At 30.6% G+C, this 13,830-nt stretch overlaps 1 protein-coding gene across 1 annotated transcript in view; it reads right to left on the minus strand.

Annotated features, from left to right (window-relative positions):
* The window catches only part of LOC142333936 (uncharacterized), an 81,527-nt gene that overhangs the window by 24,013 nt on the left and 43,684 nt on the right, over positions 1-13,830 (minus strand). Inside the window, exons 2-5 of the mRNA XM_075381562.1 lie at positions 10,291-10,432; positions 7,609-7,754; positions 6,354-6,553; positions 760-944 (exon numbers count right to left, since the gene is read on the minus strand). Of these exons, the coding sequence (XP_075237677.1) occupies positions 760-944; positions 6,354-6,553; positions 7,609-7,754; positions 10,291-10,429 (670 nt within the window). The 5' untranslated portion in view covers positions 10,430-10,432. The remainder of the gene's footprint in view (positions 1-759; positions 945-6,353; positions 6,554-7,608; positions 7,755-10,290; positions 10,433-13,830) is intronic.

Genomic DNA, 13,830 nt, shown 5'->3' on the forward strand with positions numbered 1-13,830 from the left:
AAACATAATTTTGCTCATCGCATGAATACAATTCCTATTAATGATATTTCAGTTGCTCATAATGTAAAATTTTTGGGTGTTTAAATAACAAATTCTCTTAAAATGATCAAATTGATTTCATTTATAACAAAATCAAACTACTGTTTTATTTTGAAACGCCATAATAAAACTTGATAATCTGAAAGATCCTAACACCAATTTATTGTTAATACAATTAAAAGATTTTCTTTTATAGAAACAATGTTACTCCATCTATGAGTTTGTGAGTAGTTAAAAAATTAAAAAAAAAAACCCTGAATTTGCTGCATCCTATTCAACTGTGTGTATATGTATATATATATATATATATAATTAAGTAAATTAGTTGCTTTGTATTACCTGTCCCAGCTTTTTTTATAACTACTCTAAATATTCATCAGAGGTACAAATGAAACTATTCAAAAGAGTTTTTCTTCTCAAAGTCATTATCATCATACAATTATTTGCTTTGTGGTAAATCCCTTGCTCCTTTTAGATCACCATTCTCTTTGATTCCTAGTTAAACTTTTAAGTACTTTTTAACTCCCATTTCCTTTTAGCTTATAAATAATTTTTTTTTTTTTTGGCTTCTTGTTTTTACATCTTCTACTGATATTTCCAAAGCGCTGTTTCAATCAATCATTTTCCTTTCATGATGTGATTCGACCATTTCATTATCTACAGTGATAATACTTTATGTTTATTAAATAAAAAACAATTTATTAAAAAGGTCAGACTTACCTGGACCAAAATACAATTGTTCTTTTGAAGGTGTATTAAGTATCTGTTCGACAGCAATAGTATCAACAACTTTTCCAGGTGAACCGCATAAACGAGATTCATCAATATGACCGGGTGATCCTGGTAAAGAAGGACGTGAAGCAGCTTGTGCTAATAATTCGACAAATCTTTCTTGGATTTTATCTCTAACAGAAAAGGCAAAAATATAATTTATATAATAACGTGGAAAATACAAAAATGTAAAATAAAAGTAACAAAATTAGTTACATTTATAGGAAATTAATATTATTTAAATTTAACATTTATTGACTTTTAAAGACAAGCATAAGAATATTAAACACTACAACTCTTTTACATTTTGTAAAACCTGTAACTCAAAAGTTTAAGATCTAGAAACTTGAAATTAATTATTTTTTTAATTAAAATCTTTTATTTAAGCAATTTACCTGCGGCAGCCATTTTTGTTACGGTGCACACACCTATTTTTGTGATTGTAAGGGTTTACAGAAAAAATTATAACTAAACAACTATTGGTCCTGGAAGGATGAAACAAAAATCAATTTATTCATATTTTCTCAAGTTTCGTGCAGTGGTTTATTTACCTATCTCTCTTCTTTCTATCAGAAAATTACCAATAAAGTTGAATATGAAAAACGGTGAGATTTCACTTTTGGTAATCTTTTTCAAGGGGCAGGGATGGCATACACAGTTTGAATTATTTTTTTATTTGTTGGTATATGTTAGTAGTTACCATAAATAATATTAATGGTGATATACTTAGCGATAAATTTTTATGAATTTTTGAAAACTAATTTTTTTTTTAAATTCAAATTTTGGCTTCAAATAACTCTGATGAGACTAGTGATAAAAATCTCAAATCAGCACAACTTGCAGTGTTTTTGTAGATGTTTATGACAAATAAAAGTTTCTTGTGTATTGTACTAATAAAAATTTATAACCTCTCAAAAATCATGAAAATCCTGTTAAAACCGATAACATTTTGACTTAATAAGTGCTCCAAGGGGATTCTTGTCTTCTTTCTGCACATTACATTTTCTATATTTAGCCCCTACATTGTTGAAGTTGATATTTTCAATAATTAAAAATTTTTTTTTTTTTTTAAATTGTTAATGATAGGTTGTAATTTAATAACTTAACCAATACCAATAAGCTAATACAATTTTGATTAAAAAATGTTTGTAAAACTTACTCAAACTGAGATTTCAATGAGTATCCTACATCTTTTTTAAGAATTCATTTTTATTTTTATATTGGTTTATTTTTGTAAACACTATCAGAGATAAAACAAATTGTAGCAAAATTTTGATTATTCTTCAATGAAATAGCCTGTTTTTGTAGCAATGCAAGTTTATTATTTTGTGAGGTTAACCAACCGTTGTGATATCTCTTCTGATAATTTTCTTGAAATTGTGTGAAAACGACCCATCAATGTTATTAGTTCAAGAAATGTCAACTTTCTCATGACTTTGCAGATCAGTACCTACACTTTATCTTGTTGAGACTTTTGAAATGATGTATGTGGTCCAGCTGGGTGGAAAAAATGAACCCGCACGTCATCATTTTCTAGGCTTAAAAAAAAAACAGTTAACACAAAACTTTCCAGGAAATAAATTTAAATTTGGAAAAATGTGTTCTTTTAAGCTTGCTCTAATGTTATTTTTCTTAACTGCTCTTTTATGAGTTCAAAAAAAGGGTCACAATAGAACTGTCCATACAGGTGACTGAATTTTGACAAAAACCTTTTTTCATGATGTTTACAAACATTAGTGACATCTGAATTAACATGTAAAAAAATAAGTTGTTGGTTTTCATCACTAAATTCACAAATTTTAATGAGTTCTTTTGGCACTGTACCATACACTGTTTTATGACACTCTTCATTCATATAAATGCCTATGGAATATTGTTCTTCCATTGTTTTATGTGAAATTACTTGAAAATATTGAAAAAATTTAAAATGTTAAATGTAACATGTTATCTGTATGTTGAGAACTGTTAATACAGTACTGTATTAACATATAGATAACATGGTAAAAAGAAAATTTTTAATTAATAACACTTAAATTTAAAAAAAAAAATTATTGACTGAGCAAATTTGTTCTGCAGGTTTTAATTTATTATATTTTATTTTTAATATGTAAATGTAAAAAAAAAAGAGAAAAAATTTTAAGAACATATCAAGATGGACTTATGACTGAAAGAGCTATAATGAACAAAAAAAAGTAAAGGTAAGAATGTCCTTTAAATTCTGTACTTTGTGGAGTGGCTGAAAAAATATTACATTACATGGTTAGTTAAAATACACGTACACAGGAGATACGAACTGCAAAAAATTAATATACGAGTATGTATATATATAAAAATCTTATATATTTATAAGAAATATAAATAAGTTGGTGTTATATATTCAAAGTTAAATATACAGTAATGAACAAATTAATCCGAACAGTATTTTTAGCACAAAATTTAATTTAAAAAAAAAAAAAAATGTTTAATAGTCAAACTTACTCAAATTTTATGTTCTTTGTTTTTGATTATCTGATTAATTCTCTTTGGGATTGATTCCACTAAGGTAGAATAATGAATTTTGATTTCTTCATCACGAAACCAAACCTGTATCACTGAACCAATAAGCTTAGTTTATGTGCTACAATTCATTTTTCCAAGTATTCTTTATGAGATTCAGGTCGAGGGAGTTCCGTGGCCGCAAGAGCACAAGAATTTTAGGGTTTTTGAAGAACTCTTTTGCTTTCTTTGACGCGTGACATAATGCAAGGTCCTGTTAAAAAATGAGTTCTGGGTTCTTCTGCATAAGTAGGATTATTTTTCTTTGGCATATGTTAATGTATCAGTCCGATTTCATCGATCCATCTACAGGCAAAAGTGCTCCTGGCCCTTCATGTGTAAAACAACCCCAAAACATCTTTTTGGCTGGGTGTTTGGGAGCTTGTTACAGGTGTACTGGCATAGTAGTCTTCTCTTCTGCTGACTTACAAATGTAGGCATCTGAAAAAATAACTTTTTCCCGCATTTCAATAATCAATTATTTATGTTCCTTTGCCCACTGAAGTCTTTTTGTCTCCATAACCTGTGTCAGTAACCTGTTTCTTTCCGACCAATCCTTCCCACTCCCAAGAATCTTCTATTAACTGTCATATCAGAAACATTAGTCTCACTGGATCTCAAATCACTAATAAGGTTAACAGCTGACAATTGTGGATTAATTTTGCTTTTTCTTATTAGTAATCGATCCTGTGTAGGCGTGGTTTTCTTTTTCCCGTCTGTATTTTCCTATTTTTTTAGGCACGGAACCTGTTTTCTTAAACCTTTTAACGATTTCAATTACAGTACCTAACCCCACACTACACTCGCTGGCAATCTGTCATTAAGTCATTTGTGTATGTTGGACAGAGCAACAATTTTTGACCGCTTTCGTGGGGTTACATACATTGTATTAATTACAAATGAATAACAAACTTATAACAGAAACACAAAAGGTCACCAAAAATTAATTGACAATGAATTATTAAAGCATAAAAACAATTAATTCTGTTTGTATATGAACTAATAACATAACATGAAACACCAAACAGCAAGCAGTCTGCCACAGAATGAAAATTCCCTACAACCAAACAAAAATTCCCTTTGTTCAGATTAATTTGTTCGCTACTGTTAAGTTAAATATAAGTCTTAAATTATTTATAAATTCTTATATTAAAGTTAAATATAAGCCTCATATATATATATATATATATATATTAATTGAAATTAATCTTTTTAAGATTCACATTATTCTTCTATACTGTTAAATTATATATTAAACTCTATATTTAATACATATCCATTCTCTTTATAATCTAATACATATTTATTGAAATTACTTGGCTAAACTATCGGCTTACTTACTGGCTAAATTAATCGGTTATATTAGCCAATTTCGAGGCCTGGGGCCAATTCAGGGGCTCCTAGGGGTCTCCCGGGCCCACGGGGCCTACCACAGGATTGCAGAGCTTGGTTCACTCGCCATTCCCATGTTCAAGGGGACAGTCCCTTGAATACCCACAGAGCTTGCTTCAGTCGCCATTCCCATCTACATAGAGGGCTCTGCCCCCTGAAACCTCGCACTGTTTGTTATCTTTATGATTGTGAGAATAATACTGATAAATAACAATTAAAGTATTCAGGTTTTATAGAAGCCTGAAAAAATACTAAATTACAAAAGACAGGATAATAGTAGCTACGGTAGCTAAAGTACACACGTTTTTGATAATGAAAAATTCACAACTTATTTCTTTGCCATGGAGGCAGAAAAATTAAAATATTATATATGAGAAAATAAGAGGGAATTGTCATCAAATTTAACATACAGTATTACCAGCCGATGGCTTAGAGTGAAAGATGTGAATGGCTGCTATAGAATACAATTGAATTTTAATAAGTAGTAGTAACTAATAAATAGACAAAGAACCCTTAGTGCCCCTTTTCATTGGTAAAACCCCTTTTAGATGTATATTAAATCGTGTAAATTATTTGGGATGCTCTTTGTATGACTTTTAGGATAACTCCCACAAAATAAATAATAAAATATAGAATGTAAGATCAGTTTTTTGTGAATGTCCTATATAAACAGTAATAATTTTAAGTTGTAATTTCAGGAAGATGTTTAAGTGATATGTATTCTCTGTAAAGATATATGATGGGTTTTATCAAAAAGGATCTTTGAAGAGGATTGATGCATTTAAGACGTATAATTTTATCGATTGCTTAAAGTTAATTGGAAAAATAATTTTTGCAAGGAAGATGTATGCAAAAGATTCGATACTAGCAAAGATTGCTAAACTACTAGATTGTTAACAGAAAAAGATTGGAGTATTTTGCATCTGCGATGAGACATTCAATAGAAGTATCAGCTTTTATAACTGATACTTTAAGGAAAAATCATGGGAAAACATGATTCAGGTCAATGGACAATTTCACAGTTAAAGAAATTAAGGCATTAGTTTTTTGGGTCTTCCAGCTTTATATTTTGTTCAATTTTAGTCAAAATTGTGATTGTCTATATAGCTGCCAATTTTGATAACAGACACAGCATTTAAAGAAGTAAAAAAATCCTTCTAAGTTCATTCTGATTTTTTATCATTTGAACAGGATAGTTCAAATGCATATATGTATAGATTTATAGAATAAATTTAAAGAAAAAATAACTAATAAAAATATGGGCCAATTCAAATACGTTAAAGTTGAAAGTATGATTGAATTTATTTCTGATAGATCGAACTGTACTTAAAGAAATTAATTTATTATTTTTTATTTTTAATGGTACCACCCGATTTCCATGGCAAAAATGTAGCATCTCTGCCTTTCATCCTTTGTTATTTGGGTTCGAGTCCCCGTCAGACGTGGGTATTTTTTATATGCTTAAAAGAATTCATATATCAGATAGTTATTAGGAAGATATTAATGTTAGTAAATTATCAGTTTTTTGAGGTATTTAATTTTTTTTTAATGTCAGATTACAATTAATTTTATGTTGTGCTATACACTTACACATATAGAATAAAATAAATAAATACCTTCGAAGAAAACCATTACTGTTAATAAATTCTGCCCAATTTTGTGCACCTTCTCCTTGTAATCTAATTTTAGCAAATCCTTGAGGACCTCCTTCACCTTCTATAATAACACAAACAGGTTGATCTTCCCATTGTTCAGGATAAAGAGGTGGAGTTGAAAGACTATCCAATCTTATTAAATATGACAAACTAAGACCAGACTGGAAAAAAAAAGAATTATTGTTGTAAATAATGTTAGGATTTAAAAAAAATCAAGTAATAATCCAGTTTTAAGAATTATTATATTTTTGAATAATGATTAATTGATAAACAGTGTTCTGTTAATATTAAGGATATCAAAATAAAGAAAAAAGTTCATTGGGCATCTGCCCTATCTCGCTTCAGTTTCACTCTTTGCCATTTTGCATTTTTTAAATCTTAACTAAGATTTAAATTTGCATCTTAAATTAATGTTAATAATCTATTTAAAATATATATTAAAATTGATATCTTAAGATGGATATATTTTTATAAAAAAGAAAAACCTTGTAAACTAACTGCTAAGTAAATTTTAAGTATGTAAAAAGTAAATCATTATGTATAGAATATCTTATCTGTATAGTACAACCTGAAATATTCAAATAGCAATAAACTTAGATTTTAATTCATTTACATAAAATTAACAAATCAGTTTTAAAATGTAACACATCTTTTCAAGAACAACAAGTTATGATGCCAGATTCACCAATAACTGCGTCATCATACCAAGCCCCACTATTATATAAAAGACATTTAGTCCTAATATTATTATTATTAGTCCAGATATTGGCTGCACAATCAAGATCATTATTCTCAAAAAAAGTTACTCTTTTCTTATATCTCTGATGATTTACATGCATTACAATCATAAAAAAGATTGGGGCAGAAAGTTTTGAACCAACTTAATCAACGCCTTTCTTTCGAGAAATACTGGACTACATACATCATATTTAATTCGCTACAAGAATAGTATTTTATTGTACTATAACACAATTTTGCAGTTAAAAATAATAAAAATATTTTAAACTAAAAATCCTAAGGTTACTCATCAGAGTAACTGAATCCACTGTTCAGATGGTAATCTTATTTTTCATTCTTTATATATATATATATATATATATATATATATATATATATACAATAACTAAATAAGGAATTCTGACATCTATGAACTTGTATGAATTTGTATATATATATATATATATATATATATATATAAATTTAAATAAAAACAAACCTTTGATTGAGATCGAGTTGGATTAAGAGTGATCAAAAATTTTGAACTAAAACGTGAATCAAGTGTACCAACTGCACAAATTAATCGCTGAATAAGTCTTTCAATTAATGATTCAATATCAGCTTTGCTATTGTATCCAATTTCACCTGAAAAAATGTCAATTTTAATAAACAAACAGGATTTATACATGAATCCATTAGAGGAACACAATTAAAATAAAAAATAAAAAAAACAATATACTAAATATGTATACAAAATAGATTCAGGATCTTATGCTATGGAACAGGAGGAATTTACTGATAATTTGAAGTTGATAGTTGAGATCTGCTATTTGTTTAATGCACCAAAGATGGAGATATATTCCTGCAGCAAAAATTTTGAGAAGGTGATGAAGTTTTTGATAGCCATGCAGCTTGACCCTGATATGAGGATAGGTGAGCTTAATAAGAAGATTTTGACTGTGTTAGTGGGATAGACTAACAAGGGCAGGTAAGGCTACAACAGTTATTTTATGCTCTTTTGGAGGATAGTCCTACTTTAAATCCAAAATGGTAGCTTCTAACTTGATTCTATTTAAAGACGGTAATGCCTCAGTCCATGCATCCAGAGGTCCCAGGTTTGAATCCCAATCAGGCATAGCATTTTACACAGGCTAAAAAATTTATTTATTGTCTATTAACTGTAAGAGGGTGTAAAACTATTGTTGCTATAAAAATAAATAAATAAATCAAATAAATGATAAATATAATGTAATTAAATCTCATTTATGATAGTGTACATGTAAGAAAAAATTAAAAGTTAATAAAAAAGGAAAGATACAGTGACTCGACCCTGATACTTGTTAATTATGAAGCTGGAACGCTTTTCACTTGGCCGCTTCTCAACCATAAGAACACAAACAAGCTACTTGAACGAGTTGAAAATTTTTAAATGAAGTTTACTCCAAAATGGAGCAAGTTGGAAGTTGCCATCATTAAACTCCATTGTAAGCTGACCACCTACATGTGTAAGTCAAAGATACATCCTGATCAGTGGTGGCTCGCGGATAAGCACTGTGAAACTGCAGCACCCTCTATTTCCACTTGATATTATCAAAAACATTTAATATGAGTCCTTTTTCTTTAATTCTTCCTTTATACTTGGACAATAATATAACCCTTAAGCTTAATGTCAGTGGCCATCCCCAAGTTTACAAAAAAAATACAAAAATCTTTGTATGAAACTGTGTGCTTCATAGTTCCAGTGATGTGGTGTTTGGCTGCTGTGCGCATGCTCACATAGGAAGCTGCACGCAAGGGAGAGAGAGCACTGTTGTTCCCCCAGAGCCGACCCTTGGCGTGCTGGTGAAAGGTAGTTTTTTTTTTACTCCGCATGTGTTCGGAACGTTCCTTGTTCGTTCCCTTTTCTAGTTTAGTTGGTGGAAGGAATATGAAAGCGGTTTAGTTATTTTTTCAATAGTGATCAGAAGATGGCGGAAAGCAAGGGCTCTTTGATTACCAAATCCGCCCAAAAACACGCTGGAAGGGCGAAAGAGAAGGTAATTTTCAAATTCGAAGTAAAAATCCTAGGTTCAAAAAAATTCTTAGGTTCAAATCCTAGTAAAAATTAGTTACTTTTATATGGATTTAAATAGTAGACAAGCTCAGTAATCTTATGCGAAACCACACAGGTCCTCGTGCTTCTAGACGACGTATAATCTGACGGTGGTTTCTTCAATCATATTTTATGCCGTCCCTACGCGGATAGAGGCTCTTGAAAAGAAAAGGAACGTAGATAAAATATCATCGCGAGTTTGAAGCCTACCTACATCGATTTGGCAGGAGAGCGTCTCCTCTATGCAGGTACTGCGATCTTGAAGATACCGTTGAGCACACCATCTACCAATGCCAGCGGTGGGATGTGGACATACAAGATGTCAGGTTAAGCTGGCTTTCTCCGGAAGAAAAAGTTCCATACATGTTGACAGGAAGAGCGGAACGGGACAGGGTAGTACACCGAGCGACAATTATCCTGAAAACTAAAGCGAGAGAAGCTAGAGAACAGGATAGAACCTGATTCAGAACCCAGATCAGTAGAGGACTAAAGATTACCCAGCAAGGGATCAGAGTTGCGTATAAAAGACGTGAAACTCAGGTGAAGAAAGTGACCTGAGGATGAAGGGGCGAAGGACATCCCCCTGTGGAGCAGTCGTGCGTCTGCACTTGTAAGGATGGGCGACGGTGATGAAGCAAGGTGACTCTGGACCCTAAAGGCACCTCCTGGCCAGCGCAATGCTTAAACAGCAGGACCGGCTCCGGTGGGGGAAAAATGGTGAGAGAGGAGTTTTAGTCGGTAAGGTGCAGGTACACATAACCTCTTAATAACATCTAGCCAAACCCGTGCGAGTCCGATACTCCCCCATTTATAGGGGTGCGTAAATGGCATTTCTCAGACTCATCAATAACAAAAAAAATAAACAGTAGATACCGGTGTTCTTTGGTAGTTAGGTTTCAATTAATCACACATCTCAGGAATGGTTGGCCTGAGTCTGAACAAGAGTAAACCTCATTTACTTGTCGTACATATCATCCTCAACTCATTGAACCATGGAAGGGATGTTTATTATAGTTCATTAGTTGAACAGATTGCAACGTACACATTAGGAATAAAAAAAATTGTTAAAAACAAGAAGATTTTACTCACATTCTCTGTTATCAAGTTGATCAGAAAAATAATTATTGATACAATTTAATTGATTCTGATTAAATCGTAACTGAGTAGCTGGTAGATTCAATTCCATTTGACCACAACCTCTTCGTCTACGACTTCCACCACAGCCCATACCCTAAAGTAAGTAAAAACATAATTAATATAACCTAAAACATAAAGTAGTAACATCTCGGCCATTCATCCAGAGGTCCCGGGGTCAAATCCCAGTCAGGAATAGCATTTTTCATATGTTACAAAATTTACATTTCATATTCTCAGGAACAAGTTTTGACCTTATGTGATGAATTAATCATAAAAAAAACCGTAGTGGGAAAAACATGAAAAACCTTTAAGTTTAAGCTTTAAACCCTAAGTGGAAATTTTATTAAGTTATCTAATAATACTAAAAAATATCTGTATTGACATTTTATTATTTATTCAGTTAAACCGAATATGGTTTTTAAGTGCAATGTGCTTAAAAACAGTGTACTGTATTCTTGAATATGATAAAGTGTAGAATTAGATTATTATGTTGCTTCCAGTTCTTCTGTTTGATTCATTTTCTTTCGGTTCTTGTATTTTACGTAATACTTTAACTATGGCCTTGAAAAGACCATGAACTTTTACTTATTTTCTTTAATTGAAAAGGCCCAGAAAAACCATTTCTGGAGCAGCACCCCCACTAATTTTAGCTACAAATCGCCACTGTTTAAACGCTGTCTAAATGGGAAAAGAGTAATAAAGATAGGGAGAAGAAGAACAGAATGTTTTGCTGAACATGTTTGCTGGGTACATGTTTTGCTGAACACATGTAGGTACTGGCAGAGAGCCCAAGTAAACTAAATGAAATGCTTGATAACTTAAATGAAGCTTGCAAAAGTCAGAGTATGAGGATCAACTAAAAGAAGATAAAATATACGGTTTTAGTTGGAAAAGAAGAGAGGATTGAGATTAAGATAGGAAATTAAGTTTTAGAGCAGGTGAAGAAATTCAGTACTTAGGAAGCTTTACAACCTGACTTTCACAGTAGAAATTAAAACAAGAATATCAAGAATTAAGCAGGTATTTAATAAAAAGGGAAGACTACTGTGTAGAAAGTTAAACTTAGCCGTAAGGAAGAGATTAATGAAAGGTTTTATTTGAAGTATGATGCTCTATGGATCTGGAACGTAGATGATGAGAAAGGCAGACAGAAAACAAATTGAGGCTTTTGAGATGTGGGTGCGGCGCAGAATGATAAATGTCAGTTAGCAAGATTATGTAACAAATGAAGAAGAAGTAAGAAGAATTGAAGAGAACAGGAAAATGCTAAATACGATTGAATATAGGGAAAGGAACTGGCCAGGATATTATAAGAGAAGGTGTTTATTAGTGGATGCAATAGAAGGCTTGGTGAATGGAAGGAAAGAAAGAGATTTCAAATGATGGGATGGAATTATGGAAAAGGGAAAATATGTTGAAACAAAGAGGTTAGTAAAGGATAGAACAAGGTGGAGAGCAACAGCCGTGACAGGACCTGCCCTTATGGCAGAACACTATTAATGAATGAATTCAAATCGGTATCTAATAATACATTAAATATGAATCGTTTTAGGTCTGGGTGCCTGCCCATACCTAAAGCATGCGATTCAATCGATTAAAAAAATTAAAAAATTCTTGGATGGATCAAAGGAAACCACGATAAAAACCTTGACCAGAACAGCATTACAAAATATATGATTAATTTTAAAATTAAAAAACAATATAATTGAAGTCCATAGTAATTATTTAAAATGAATAATAATATAAACATAAATACATGAAAATATTAAATAAATAATAATTCAAAAGCTGTTGTTAATTTAGAATTATTTGAGTATACATATTCATGTAAAAATTTTTACAAAATTCAGGTTTTATATACTTTTTACGTTAATATAACTTAAAATTCACAATCAGAATAATATTGTTTCTATAAAAGAAAATCATTTAATTGTATTTTAAATTAATTGGAAGAACTTTTTTTTTTTAAATGGTTTAGTAATCCAAAATATAAAATGGAAATGTAAGTATAGTATGGCCGTCTCTTAAGCAGAAATATTGTTACAAAATTCTGATGTTGACTACACATGACTTCTTTGTACGCCTATTTAATTACATTTACTTTTTTTTTTAAATAAAAAGTAAATACAGTTTGATTTCATTAAAAACTTATGATATTTAAAAAATTTTTTTGTTATTATTGATGAGAGGTAAATAATTAATAAATCAATTTATTTAAATTAAAAAAAAGAAGATGAAATCTGATTCAAACAGACATGTCTTGTATTTCATTAATTAAAATTTTATTTGGTTATAACTCTGGAACCGATGAAAACAAGTACCACTTATGATATATCGTTGAAAAGCTCTCAATGAAGGCTTATTACTGCAGTTAAGAAAACGTCCAATTTGCTTTGGAATTTGAGCTTTTTTGAACACTTTTCGTTCAATCGATTGCAATTAAAAGGGGAGGTGCACAACTAGATCAGTCCTAAATCTAAAATTTTAACATCCTTCGGGTAATAGTTTTTGAGTTATGCGAGATACATACGTACGAATAGACGACACGCCGAAACTAGTCAAAATTGATTCAGGGATGGCCAAAATGGATATTTACATTGAAATCTGGAAACTAAATTTTTTCGCGATCGCTATACTTTTTTACTTCGTACAAGGAAGTAAAAAACAGTTCTGTTGTTTTTTACTTCTATTAGGTTAACTATTCATAACTATAAGGTTAACTATTTTTTAATAATTGATAATTTTTTTTTCTTTAACAAATATTCAGAAACATAAATTTATAAATATAAGCAAAATTGTAAATTTGCTAAATATAGATCAATATAATTCAGTTTTATAGAATCGAACAATGATTTGATACTCCATTTTTGTATTTTAAAAACTCGGGAACTCTCTAAAGATGATATAATTTTTCTCTTATTTCATATGGAAATATACATACGTAAGTATAATAAATATTAGATAACGATGACAAGCCACCGGGTTGGTCTAGTGGTGAACGCGTCTTACCAAATCAGTTGATTTGGAAGTCGGTAGTTCAAGTCCTAGTAAAGTCAGTTATTTTTACACGAATTTGAATACTAGATCATGGATACAGATGTTCTTTACTTGTGTCTCGTGACAGGACGGTGAGGAGCCACGAACTCGCCCGAAATGAGCCGATCGCTTGCTCGGTGTTCTACTTACAGTCGAGCCACGCGCGTATTTCAAATTCAACTTCTAATAAAGAAATGACGACTTGAACGTGAATTAAATTTACGGCTTTTTGTTTATAATTTTAACATTTAAATAGTTATTAATTATTCATAATTTTTAGTTATATTTATTTACACACAAATTATTTACAATTATTTTTGAATAAAGAATAAATATTTGATTAATTATAAATATATTACTTCCATTAATTTTATCTTACTTTTTTTATTATTTCATTAACCCTTTCACCCAATACATTTTTCTGATAGTCCATTTTCGACGAAAATTTGTACCGAT

Source organism: Lycorma delicatula, chromosome 13 (genome assembly GCF_047948215.1).
Source record: "Lycorma delicatula isolate Av1 chromosome 13, ASM4794821v1, whole genome shotgun sequence".
NCBI classification, from domain to species: Eukaryota; Metazoa; Arthropoda; class Insecta; order Hemiptera; family Fulgoridae; genus Lycorma; species Lycorma delicatula.